The 14,448-nt window shown below is 42.9% G+C and overlaps 1 protein-coding gene across 2 annotated transcripts in view; it reads right to left on the reverse strand.

Annotated features, from left to right (window-relative positions):
- The window catches only part of stxbp1a (syntaxin binding protein 1a), a 42,618-nt gene extending 28,615 nt beyond the window's left edge, over nt 1–14,003 (reverse strand). For both annotated transcript variants that reach the window (XM_024402595.2, XM_024402594.2), the window contains exon 1: nt 13,845–14,003. In XM_024402595.2, the coding sequence (XP_024258363.1) occupies nt 13,845–13,881 (37 nt within the window). In that variant the 5' untranslated portion in view covers nt 13,882–14,003. The remainder of the gene's footprint in view (nt 1–13,844) is intronic.
- Nucleotides 14,004–14,448: the final 445 nt, after the last annotated feature.

Here is a 14,448-nt window from a genome sequence, read left to right on the forward strand (position 1 = left end):
AAAACAACAAGTCAATTATTTTTGGTTGACTGCCATTGGCTCCAGTTCTCCTCTGCTGCAGTACGAACGGACTAATCCCATAGGTTGTCTGTGGGTCAGGCTAAGGCAGGCGGCCATGTTTCTGTGGCGATGCCACTATTAGCCCGATCGCTGGTGTTGGCCATCTGGCTGCAGTATTGGGAAAAATCCATTTAGGATGACTCTCTTTAATGTTTTGCAGTATCACCATATAAAAACGGTATTAAACTGCTAAGCCCTTTAGATCAGCAGTGGCCAACATCTAGGTGTACACAGAGATACAAACGGATTATCACAGATTAAACAGGATGTGTGTGTGAATGGGCTGTGTGGAGACCGCAGGGCCTTTCAGAGAATGAAGTGGATTTGTTGGGTAAATGCTGCCGATAGACATTTGTGTAGACAACGTTCACCTCATGGTTAAATTACAAAATGACATTTGTTTTCTTACCCTGTAAGCAGTCTATGTACAGGGCCATTTAGGTGTACTATCCCTTTAAGCACAGACCACTCAAAGCCAGGGGGTTAGGTCTGTACAGGAAAGCAGCACTCTAGACGTAGATGCCCTGATGTGACCATGATGTAGATGATCTGAGAAAGAGGATACTTATCTGAGCTCCATAGGGAAAGTGGACAACCTTGGAATAGACGTGCTCATTTAGTTGTAGTCTTTGTGGGGAATAGCTGAGAGTGAATCGCTTATTCAGCTCTTGTCTATTTCCAGCTCTTTCTAGGCTATGCCACAGGAAACCATTTCAGCAGACAGGATGCCATTCTGGGATTGTTCTGGCTCTTCCTTGACACCCCCTCCCCTCCCCTCCCTCCCCTCCCCTCCCCTGTGTGGCATAATAGTACACTCACATAGCAGGCAGTCTGAGAGGAGGGAAGGAAACTTAAAGCAACTGTCCAGTGTTTCCAGATTTCTACGAAATATGACGTACAGTGTAATTGATTACATTATGTTTTAATTAAGTATGATAAAAGCAGGTTTTCTGTGCTGGAATGGTGATGGCGTACCCCAACAACAGAACGCTGTGGGCGTACAGCAGTCATTAAAAATATTAATGCGAGTAAACAGCTAATTGGCCGGCTCATCCTTCACACTTTTGAAACGGTCTGTTTGAGATAGAAGTTTGAAGTTGGGTTTTTTATGTTTCTTTTTTCTCCAATTTATGCTTTGGCCACAAATACTAGTATAGGATGAGTCAACAACATGATTTGGGTATGACGTATGAGTTAACAGAATATTAACTTTTAAAAGTGAGATTTTCAGCTGTGTCAACCAGCAGAGTAGAGAGGCTAACAGCCTCACACAGTCACAGACAGGAGTCTCCAAGGACCGTGAGCTATCGTTCTCCGTGGCCAGTGTAAGTAAGACTTTTAAGCGTGTTAACCCTTGCAAGGCTGCCGGCCCAGACTGCATCCCTAGCTGTGTCCTCAGAGCATGCGCAGACCAGCTGGCTGGAGTGATTACGGACATATTCAATCTCTCTCTATCTAAGTCTGCTGTCCCCACTTGCTTCAAGAAGTCCAACACTGTTCCTGTACCCAAGAGAGCAAAGAATACTGAACTAAATGACTATCACTTCTGTCATCACAAAGTGCTTTGAGAGGCTAGTTAAGGAACATATCACCTCTACCTTACCTGTCACCCTAGACCCACTTCAATTTGTTTTCTGCCCCAACAGATCCACAGACGATGCAATCACCATCGCACAGCACACTGCCCTATCCCATCTGGACAAGAGGAATACCTATGTACAGTATGCTGTTCACTGACTACAGCTCCGCCTTCAACACCATAGTACACTCCAAGCTCATCATTAAGCTCGGGGCCCTGGGTCTGAACCCTGCCCTGTGCAACTGGGTCCTGAACTTCCTGACGGGCCTCACCCCAGGTGGTGAAGGTAGGAAACAACACCTCCACTATGCTGATCCTCAACACAGGGGCCCCAGAAGGGTGCACGCTCAGCCCCCTCCTATACTCCCTGTTCACCAATGACTGCATGGCCACGCACATCTCAAACTCAATCATCAAGTTTGCAGACAACACAACAGTAGTAGGCCTGATTATTAACAATAACAAGAAAGCCTACAGGGAGGTGATGAGGGCCCTGGTGGAGTGGTGCCAGGAAAATAACCTCTCCCTCAACGTCAACAAAATAAAGGAGCTGGTCGTAGACTTAAGGAGACATCAGAGGGAGCACGCCCCCATTCACATCGATGGGACCACAGTGGAGAATGTGAAAAGCTTCAAGTTCCTTTGGGTACAAAACCCTGACAATCTGAAATGGTCCACCCACACAGACAGTGTGGTGAAGAAAGCACAACCGCGCCTCTTCAACCTCAGGAGGCAGAAGAAATTGGCCCCTAAGACCCTCACACACTTTTGCATATGCACCATTGAGAGCATCCTGTATCACCACCTGGTAGAGTAACTGCACCGCCCTCAACCGCAGGGCTCTTCAGAGGATTGTGCGGTCTGCCCAACGCATCGCCGGGGGTACACTGCCTGCCCTCCAGGAAACCTACAGCACCCGATGTCACAAGAAAGCCAAAAAGATCATCAAGGGCATCAACCACCCGAGCCACGGCCTGTTCACCCCGCTAACATCCAGAAGGCGAGGTCAGTACAGGTACATCAAAGGTGGGACCGAGAGACTGAAAAACAGCTTTTATATCAAGGCAATTAGACTTAAACTGGGCTCCACCCAGTACCCTGCCCTGAACTTAGTCACTGTCACTACCCGGCTACCACCCAGTTACTCAACCCTGCACATTAGAGGCTGCTGCCCTATGTACATAAACATGGAATCACTGGTCACTTTAATAATGTTTACATACTGTTTTACTCATTTCATATGTACAGTGCATTCGGAAAGTATTCAGACCCCTTGACTTTTCCCCAAAAAAATTACGTTATAGTCTTATTCTAAAATGTAATAAATAGTTTTTTCCCCTAATCAATCTACACACACACAATATTTTATTTATTTTTTCTTTGCAAATGTATGAAAAACAAAAAAACTGAAAAATAACATTTACATATGTATTCAGACCCTTTACTCAATACTTTGCGAAGCACCTTTGGCAGGGATAACAGCCTCGAGTCTTCTTGGGTATGACGATACAAGCTTGGCAAACCTGTAATATGAGAGTTTCTCCCATTTTTCTCTGCAGATCCTCAAGTTTTGTCAGGTTGGATGGGGAGAGTTGCTGCAAAGCTATTTTCAGGTCTCTCCAGAGATGTTCGATCAGGTTCAAGGCCTGGCTCTGGCTGGTCCACTCAAGGACATTCAGAGACTTGTCCAGAAGCCACTCCTTTATTGTCTTGGCTGTGTTCCTAAGGTCGTTGTCCTGTTGGAAGGTGAACCTTCGCCCGAGTCTGAGGTCCTGAGCATTCTGGATCAGGTTTTCATCAAGGATCTCTCTGTACTTTGCTCCGTTTGTCTTTCCCTCGATCCTGACTAGTGTCCCAGTCCCTGCCGCGGAAAAACATTCCCACAGCACTTAGAATAAGGCTGTAACGTAACAAAATGTGGAAAAGTCAAGGGGTCTGAATATTTTCTATTCATTGTCTATTCGTAATTTATTCATTGCCACTACGACATTGCTCATCCTAATATTTATATATTTCTTAAATCCATTCTTTTACTTTGAGATGTGTGTGTATTGTTGTGAATTGTTAGATATTACTGCACTGTTGGAGCTAGGAACACAAGCATTTCGCTACACCCGCAATAACATCTGCTAAATATGTGTATGTGACCAATAAAAGTTTGGCATATGCTACTAGAAATAAATAGTTGACTAGAGTAATACAGTATGCACGTCTAAGTGTTTGTGTCGGTCTGTGGCTCTGACCAGACCAGTGTAAGCACTGGGATGGGTTAGACCCAGAGTTCTTTCAACTGTAGGTTAATCAGGCATAGCTGTCCTCAGCCTGAGGCATGTGTCACTGTAAATACTAAATTACTTTGACATCTTATATATATGTTAAACATCACGTCTCATATGTTCAAATTAGGTGGACACGTCACATTCACCTGATGCTGACTTTGTCATCCAGAGTACAGCAGAGAGAATTGGAACGGCTGAGACATATGCAGATGTTCCCCAACCATTCACCTCACAGGGAGGCGGTGTTCTAAGATCACAGCATAATGAACAGCTGTCGCTTTAGCAGCCTAGCTTTAGCATCAACATTAGCATTAACATCAACCCATACCACTATGCTAGGCTAGCATTAGCATCAACCCATACCACAATGCTAGGCTAGAATTAACATCAACCCATACCACAATGCTAGGCTAGCATTAGCATCAACCCATACCACAATGCTAGGCTAGCATTAGCATCAACCCATACCACAATGCTAGGCTAGCATTAACATCAACCCATACCACAATGCTAGGCTAGCATTAACATCAACCCATACCACAATGCTAGGCTCCAGCAGGAGTCATTCAACACGCTCTTCATTCAGATACGTGACAAACCACAACAGGATATCAGAGACCATTATCCTTTCCACTTCAATATGCTTTGGTATCAATTATTATCATTAAGTATGAGTATGCTTAGCACAGGGTTTGTAAGCCTTTTATCCACACAGGAACAATTGAGAGGCTGGCTGGCTGTTTGTTGTGTCATTGATGTGTATTGGTTATGTAACGGTTGTGTATTATGTCTTCCACTCCTGAAGAATCCTCAACCTTGACCCCAACAATATGCCTAGCCCTAGCGACTCAATACTATGAATTTATCCCTTTACCTTCCGGTTCTGCCTTGGGGGTCGGCGACTACGATTACATGACCCATTTTCTCTAGATCTCAGCATCAGTCCCAGGGAATGTAACACCCCTGCTCTTAAAGAGTCCGGCGGCCATTTTAAGCAGGACACAGCCCCTCCCATATTATTTTCCCTCTCATCTTCTGGACCATGGAGTACCTATACTTCTAGGCCTGGAGGGCACACAGCAGGAGCTTCATTCACTCGTAATTGTCTCAGTCAAAACCATTAGCAGCTCGACTGGTTTGGTTCTGGCTGACATTTTGGATGGCTCTTGAAAAGACAAGTAGAGAATAGACACATTTGGTTAAATATTTGGTTAAATTATGCCCTGGACATATTTCATTAAGCATACTAAAACACAGTTATAACATGTATACAAAGCAAATATTTAAAAAAACAGAGGAAAATCGATTAGAGATATAAATATTGACTACTGCTCTCCTTGGCGTGATCATCAGTAACAGAAGGAGTAGAGTGTCTCAGAGTGCCCTTCCACAGACTTAGCTGTTTACAGACACCCATGAGTCAGTCAGCTGTGAGCCCAGTCTGCCGTTACGCAAACTCGCACAGTGCCTTGCCCCGTTCCCACTGGTCGTGGCTACAGCAAAGGGTCACACTCACATCCATCCATTTCCTGCCAGACAACACAAACTTGACAACACAAACAGATCCCAGATCAGAGACATCTCAGGATAACTGAACAGGAATAGCAAGCAAGCAGAAACAACTCCCGTCCACATCTCAGCTGGGGTCAAAGGTTGTGTTGTCAGAGTCTGGATGTAGGTCATGCTGACTCTCAGAGCAGGAAATGGATGGATATGAGTGTGACCCTTTGCTGTTGCCACGACCAGTGGGAAAGGGGCAAGGCACTGTGAGATGAAAAATAATATAGAGAGAGGTTTACAGTGCCTTGCGAAAGTATTCGGCCCCCTTGAACTTTGCGACCTTTTGCCACATTTCAGGCTTCAAACATAAAGATATAAAACTGTATTTTTTTGTGAAGAATCAACAACAAGTGGGACACAATCATGAAGTGGAACGACATTTATTGGATATTTCAATTTTTTTTAACAAATCAAAAACTGAAAAATTGGCCGCGCAAAATTATTCAGCCCCTTTAAGTTAATACTTTGTAGCGCCACCTTTTGCTGCGATTACAGCTGTAAGTCGCTTGGGGTATGTCTCTATCAGTTTTGCACATCGAGAGACTGAAATTTTTTCCCATTCCTCCTTGCAAAACAGCTCGAGCTCAGTGAGGTTGGATTGGAGAGCATTTGTGAACAGCAGTTTTCAGTTCTTTCCACAGATTCTCGATTGGATTCAGGTCTGGACTTTGACTTGGCCATTCTAACACCTGGATATGTTTATGTTTGAACCATTCCATTGTAGATTTTGCTTTATGTTTTGGATCATTGTCTTGTTGGAAGACAAATCTCCGTCCCAGTCTCAGGTCTTTTGCAGACTCCATCAGGTTTTCTTCCAGAATGGTCCTGTATTTGGCTCCATCCATGTTCCCATCAATTTGAACCATCTTCCCTGTCCCTGCTGAAGAAAAGCAGGCCCAAACCATGATGCTGCCACCACCATGCTTGACAGTGGGGATGGTGTGTTCAGGGTGATGAGCTGTGTTGCTTTTACGCCAAACATAACGTTTTGCATTGTTGCCAAAAAGAAACGATTTTGGTTTCGTCTGACCAGAGCACCTTCTTCCACATGTTTGGTGTGTCTCCCAGGTGGCTTGTGGCAAACTTTAAATGACACTTTTTATGGATATCTTTAAGAAATGGCTTTCTTCTTGCCACTCTTCCATAAAGGCCAGATTTGTGCAATATACGACTGATTGTTGTCCTATGGACAGAGTCTCCCACCTCAGCTGTAGATCTCTGCAGTTCATCCAGAGTGATCATGGGCCTCTTGGCTGCATCTCTGATCAGTCTTCTCCTTCTATGAGCTGAAAGTTTAGAGGGACGGCCAGGTCTTGGTAGATTTGCAGTGGTCTGATACTCCTTCCATTTCAATATTATCGCTTGCACAGTGCTCCTTGGGATGTTTAAAGCTTGGGAAATCTTTTTGTATCCAAATCAGGCTTTAAACTTCTTCACAACAGTATCTCGGACCTGCCTGGTGTGTTCCTTGTTATGATGCTCTCTGCGTTTTTAACGGACCTCTGAGACTATCACAGTGCAGGTGCATTTATACGGAGACTTGATTACACACAGGTGGATTGTATTTATCATCATTAGTCATTTAGGTCAACATTGGATCATTCAGAGATACTCACTGAACTTCTGGAGAGAGTTTGCTGCACTGAAAGTAAAGGGACTGAATAATTTTGCACGCCCAATTTTTCAGTTTTTGATTTGTTAAAAAAAATTGAAATATCCAATAAATGTCGTTCCACTTCATGATTGTGTCCCACTTGTTGTTGATTCTTCACAAAAAAATACAGTTTTATATCTTTATGTTTGAAGCCTGAAATGTGGCAAAAGGTCGCAAAGTTCAAGGGGGCTGAATACTTTCGCAAGGCACTGTAATTCTAACAAGCGCAGACAAGATGAAGACCCTGAATAATCCCTCACGATAATATTTTATTCTTAGTATGTTGAGGTAAACTGAGAAGTATTTTTCTGCCACAATCTCTTGGTGTGTTAATTAAACCAATTCTTTCTTTGGCCGCCTCTCCTTCCAGTTCTCTGCTGCCAATGACTGGAACAAACTACAAAAATCTCTGAAACTGGAAACACTTATCTCCCTCACTAGCTTTAAGCACCAGCTGTCAGAGCAGCAGAACAGATTACTGCACCTGTACATAGCCCACCTATAATTTAGCCCAAACAACTACCTCTTTCCCTACTGTATTTATTTATTTATTTTGCTCCGTTGCACCCCATTATTTTTATTTCTACTTTGCACATTCTTCCACTGCAAATCTACCATTCCAGTGTTTTACTTGCTATATTGTATTTACTTTGCCACCATGGCCTTTTTTTTGCCTTTACCTCCCTTATCTCACCTCATTTGCTCACATCGTATATAGACTTGTTTCTACTGTATTATTGACTGTATGTTTGTTTTATTCCATGTGTAACTCTGTGTTGTTGTGTGTCGAACTGCTTTGCTTTATCTTGGCCAGGTCGCAATTGTAAATGAGAACTTGTTCTCAACTTGCCTACTTGGTTAAATAAAGGTTAAAACATTTGTTTTTAAGTGTGTCTGTGTGTTATATTCCATCTATTTTCCATTTTCCTACAAGACAGTGTTATGTAATGATAGCTGGTATAATGTATTATGCAATTGGCATGAAAAACATATAAATGTTGGCATTAGACATTTATTTTAAAGGCATGCAACTGGGGCTGGCACAATTACCGTATAACCGTGTAACCAACAGTTATGGATGTAGACCATCATGGAAATAAAATAACCGTCATAACCGCTATTATTATTTTTATTTTTTTATTTTTACAAACAGCTGACAGCTGACACCCAGGCATTCATACAGTAGAGTTAGTTTCTGTCGTAACATGGACTCTTAATGTGATTAACCTTTCCTCCTCCTTGCTGAAACAAGAAACTAGCAAACAAGTCGGTGGTTGCCTAGGCAACGCCCCCCACAATGCAGCAGCAGCACACATCGAAATAGAATGAATAGAAACAGAATGAATAGAACGGGCTTGGAACTTCTAACCCTCGTTGGTAAACTCATGGGTATACTCACAATGGCTGTCTAGTATTGTGATAAAATAATGCCCATGGTAATATAGAATGTTCATTCAATTTATGTTAACTGATGTGGCTCATGCAATACTCTGAGTCGATATTCATGTAATAATAAGGAATTCCCCTCGACCACACCCACAAATTGGGGAAAACAACTATTATTTTCCATTGATCCCCAGTGTAAAATAGCCAACTTTGTCGTCACTTTTTTGTTACACAGAAATAACAAAACGTGCCGAAAATCTACTGTGTTGTTCAATGCACATGTAACCAGGTCAAAAATCCTGACCTATGGTTAGCAATGCTCCCACGTAGGGAAATAGAGCCTGCGAGAAGAGTCCTGTGGCTTCAGGATATTCGGCGTGGGAAATGTGGGGACCCGGTGTCCAAGGAGGCTACACGTAGCTATGTGTGGAAAACATTTCATCACAGGTAAGACATTTAACTTGTTTGGTATAGTCCATTTGTAACTCCACTCACTAGTAGTAGCTGTATAGCAGAGGTGGGACCAAGTCATTGTTTTACAAGTCACAAATAAGTCTCAAGTCTTAGCACTCAAGTCCAAAGTCAAGTCCCAAGTCAAGACAGGCAAGTCTGAGTCAAGCATCAAGTCAAGTCTCAAGTCTTAAACTTTGAGTTTCGAGTCCTAAACAAGTCATAATGTGCTCTCACCAAATGTAATACCATTTCATATTTTTAACAAGAGTAATAGTTAGTATATTACGTTTACCCAAATCATGAATGCTTTAAAAAATATATATTTATTAATTTCCAAAGTAGGCTGGTACACAATCGCCCAACCTTAAAACACACACACACACACACACTCTCTGTGTGCTTACAGTAGGCTAACGTATGTAAATGGTTTTAGGAACAGCAGTAACATCAGGCAGGATTTATAGCACAATCTTGGGTGCAATGATCACATTCCCGCACTGACTGACTGTGTGGGGGCTCATTGATTTAACATTATGTTAGTCTACATGCTACACTAGTAAAGTAATAAAATATATAGCTGTTGGCTATATTAGCCACGACTTACCGTTCTTTGTGTTCTTAGTGCAGCTTCAAATGTCGAACAAAGTTGGAAATTGTTGCGCCTCCGTCTGTAATTTTCTTCCTGCATGTTTTGCAAGTTGCAATCTGTTTTTGGTTGATACAGCGTCGTCTTTAAGATCCACATTTTTTTTGGGGGGGGGGGGTATCATCTTTCCAAGGGCTCCATCTGAATTCACCCACCGACGTTCCTCTGCACTGCCACGCACAACTTTTTCTCAGCTGGCACAATTTGATGGGCTGCGATCCGATTCAAACTGTAATCTGTTAAATGAAGAGTTGATGCGCTGCACACTTTTTTTAATAGCATCATTTTTAACATTTGGGCTTGGGGAGGGTATCAAGTCAGGTCGAGTCATAAGGCTCAAGTCCAAGTCAAGTCGAGTCATTGGTGTTAAAGTCAAAGTCGAGTTGCAAGTCATCATATTTGTGACTCGAGTCCACACCTCTGCTGTATAGTTTGGTTGCTTGTGTTGTTGGTCGTGGCTAGCTTAATGTTCTGGTCGGTAGCTAGCTAGCACTCACTCACATAGCTGCTAGCACCGTCATGAAAAGGGGCATGAGGGAAGCCCTAAAATATTATGTTTTTCTAAGTAGTGAGAACGCTCGGTAGCAGGCAATGTTGAAAGTTATGTTTAGACATGTTGTACTTACTTAAATGTTGTTTTGTAATTGACTAAAACAAGCAGACAACAAGAAAATTGCATTTGAAAAAGGGTGCCGTTTTTGCTGTGAGACAATGGGTTAATCTAGATAAACACCGGTTGTTTTCCACACAAGCGGAGGGTGCCATGAAGTTCTATCCAGTACTGACTGGGATTATGGGATGTATTTTTTTGCTATGTCAGTTGAGTTGAATCAGCAAATCACAGAACATATTGATTGGTAGGTATGCCTAATCTTCCTACTTTTGCTTCCCATTTTTACTTCCTGCTTGGCTCCTAGGTCAAAATATAAAATATACTGCACCTACACTTGCAATGGCTGCCAGCCCACCCATTATGCAATCATTGACTTGAATGGGGGTGGCCGTTCTATTCATTCTATTTCTATAGAATGAATGCACTCGTGTATTTCTGTACACATGGGTGCAGTTTGTTTGGGGTTTTAGGCTGGGTTTCTGTACAGCACTTGATCACAGCTTTGCACATTCTCTCAACCAGCTTTATGAGGTAGTCACCTGGAATGCATTTGAATTAACAGGTGTGCCTTGCTAAAAGTTCATTTGTGTAATTTCTTTCCTTCTTAATGCGTTTGAGCCAATCAGTTGTGTAGTGACAAGGTAGGGTGGGTATACAGATGATAGCCCTATTTGGTAAAAGACCAAGTCTATATTATGGCAAGAACAGCTCCAATAAGCAATGAGAAAAGACAGTCCAGCATTACTTTAAGACATGAAGGTCAGTAATTTCGGAAAATTTCAAGAACTTTTAAAGTTTCTTCAAGTGCAGTCGCAAAAACCATCGCTATGATTTAAGATGAGTTGGACCGCAGAGCGAAGGAAAAGCAGCCAACAAGTCCTCAGCATATGTGTGAACTCCTTCAAGACTAATGGAAAAGGCATTCCAGGTGAAGCTGGTTGAGAGAATGCCAAGAGTGCAGCACTGCTTCTTAATCCGGGAGAATGGGATTTTATGACTGCTCATTAATTCTCATAATCATTACTATTCTAATCTAGCATTCAAGTGGGCTAGTCCATGTGTAGTCAGCCATTAGAATACAGATTCAACATTGGGTCTGTCTGTGTGTGTTTACAGTGGCAGGCTGCAGACACTGCGTCACACAATGAGCTCAGATGAGTGTGTGTGAAGTAGGCTGAGTATCTCTCCCAAGGTCAGTGGAGAAGTTTCCCCGCACGCTCATGTGTGTCTGTCCTGATGTTGGGCTGTGCAGCTGGTGAGTGCTTGGGCTGGGCTAATGAAATGTACAGTAACTGCCTCTCTCTCACTATACTGCAGAGCCTGGTCAACCCTGAAGTCCTACAGGGAGAGGTGTCTCTCTTCCTTTCCAGCCTCCTTCCATCCCTCTCCTCTCCCTGCCTAGTCACCTATCTGTCCTTCTGATTCACTTTGAAATAACAGCTTAGCAAGCCTCTTAAAACCAAGGCTTCTTTACGTTCTGTTGGAGATTTGGAAGGATGGCCCAACATGATCTTAGCAGGAGTCATGGTATCTAATCAAGTAATCAAGGCTGCAATGGTCATACACACCTGCTTACATATTTGGAATGCGTAGGCTAACCTGATCTCTTGAGAATCAAGCTGTTGGGTTCATTTATTTAATATTATATCTAATTGCGCTACCATTACTGGAGTAATCGATTTGTATACCTTGTTCATTAGTGACATGGGCAGTGGCGGATATAGGTATAGGTGACATGGGCAGCCGCCCACGACGTCATCTTGCCGTGGACGGCACGGGGGGCCTGCACACATTTTTTGGGGAATGGTGACATTTGCACGATCGGTTTTCTATCGCTCATTTGCACGTTGCATGATATAATGTCACCGCGTGGGACTGCGGGTCAATTAACCTTGTCGGAGTGGGCGCCCTGATTCTAGTTTGTGAGCTAGGCAGGCTACTGCCTGGGAAGGTCTCCCACTCAGAAATACGAGATGGGGCGGGGATAAGTTGACCTCAGGTCTCCCCACTGGAAGCCCGAGGTAGGGGGAGCGGGGGAATCTATCACATAGCGCACCTCTAACTTTGTACAGTACTAATGCAATTAGTAAAATCAGTCACACTACGAAACGCTACCAAATAATCCACAATTCATTCATAATACTGTGAATATACAGTTCCAGACATATTGTTGCCCTGGGGGGCATACAAGCTTCGTTTATCACTGGTCTGACTTCTAGGCTAAGCCTAGACCTATAAATCCATAATAACCTCTGGAGATAACTCCATTGCTGTTGATTGCACATTTATCGAGAAGGGGGTAACTGCATACGTGCCATTATCCGAGAAGAACATGTTTTATCTTACAATATGATTACCGATATTTAGTGAGCCTTCAGGACACGGGAAAATGCCTCACCCCATCATACATCTGGTATATGTTTCAGCTGCGCATCCATTTTCCAGTGATTTGTGATGCTATTTCGTTTGAACAGTTAGAGAGAGATGTCCAAAATCCCCTACATGGCCTTCAACATCCACGGACCTCAACCTCAGGAGATTGGGCAATAGGCCTAGTAGCAGGTCCGTCTAAAAACAACCATCGATGGTTATTTTTAAACCATACACCGATGCTGTTTCACAACTGCTACTCATGCTGCATAAATTATGCTTGTAGCCTTCATCGTGGGCCAAGTGGGTCTATGTGCATTGCCTCCTGTATATGCGGATGAAAGCACAGTAAAACCCGATTTCGAAAAGGTGTTACCATACCGAATGCGGATTTATCGCCGCATTCGTGTGCTCCATACAGAGGACAGGACACACCCTCCGCCATTATCCATCTAATACTGCAGACCAAGACTATCATCAGACTTTTCAACCTACATTTCCCTGTTTGAACCGTTCAACCTGAAATATGACGTTCTACGCAGCGTATTGTAGGATACTGGTGATCCATCATAAGGGTGAGGCATTGCTGAAACAGGTGAGGCATTGCTGAAACAGCGGAATCCCGTAGACGCTGCGCTCCTGGATGGAGAATATTAATTTACAACCAGTCTATGTAATTGTTATAGGCCTACACCGTTCCATTGTGCGGTTAACATTGTGCCTAAATAAAAAAAGTAATGGGCCTAGAACTGCCTGTGATTTTAGACAATGTTTCCTAATGTCGCCCCAATGCCGCACAGTTTGTATTTTAATTTCCGATTGAAACTATATTATGGGTGTGTCTGTCTTTCTCGACCTTCTCATGCAGAGTTCGATTTAAAAAAAATCATTGATCATTGGCCGCAGCGCTTGTCGAATAACCATGTGCAGTTTATATTAATTACGCATCAGCATCGCTGGAACTCTGGGATAAATGGCACAGGTATAGATCCTTGGCTCATGCTGATAACCACGGTTGCACAATGGTAAATCAGCGCACAACAACCTGCCGCATCCTGGTGAAAAACACGCACCCATACATTCACTTCACCACCCCATCCGAGACAAATGCACAGTGCATCCCATCGATGCGTATCAATGGATTGAGAAAAATGCACAGTGCATCTCATCGATGCGTTTCCATGGATGTTTATTCCATATCAAATAGTCAAAATGGATGTATAAATATAATAAGGTATTCTTACTTTCACCGACCACCGCCTTGAGTCCTATGGGTGCCATGATGCTATTGTGTGTTTGACCGTATTCTCTCCCTTTGACTCCCTCTTTCTCCCTTGCCGTATTCCTCTCGTTTCTCTGCTCGACCGAATGTGCATGCCTCACATCGCAGCTGACTGCAGAGCTTCGAATAGAGACGTCACTCCGTATTCCTCCGCCCCCACATCAGTGGCTACATTAGCCAATTCATTTATACTATTTATACATTTGCCAATTTCATTATTATACTGTTTCTAATGTTTTACATATTTAATTTTTCATTCCTTTAGTAGTTCTTTTTTTTTTTCGTTTTTTGTCAATGTGAAAAAACACAACACTATATTTTAATTTGCAATTTGCACCTGTATGTGTTTTATTGATAGGCCCATATTAAATTAACTTTTGAATAGTCGAATACATTTGTAGTGGAAATGTTGTGACGCCTATACGAATCACTGACGCGTTTTAATTGTCTGTACCTTTTTTAGAATTGGCCAAAATTCTTTAGCCAAAACTGGATGAAAATCGTCCGTGGTGGTCCTTTAAACGTTTGCCAATGTCGACGTTCCACACGGGGGCGCAGTACACCTC

This window comes from Oncorhynchus tshawytscha, linkage group LG33 (genome assembly GCF_018296145.1).
Source record: "Oncorhynchus tshawytscha isolate Ot180627B linkage group LG33, Otsh_v2.0, whole genome shotgun sequence".
Lineage (NCBI taxonomy): Eukaryota > Metazoa > Chordata > Actinopteri > Salmoniformes > Salmonidae > Oncorhynchus > Oncorhynchus tshawytscha.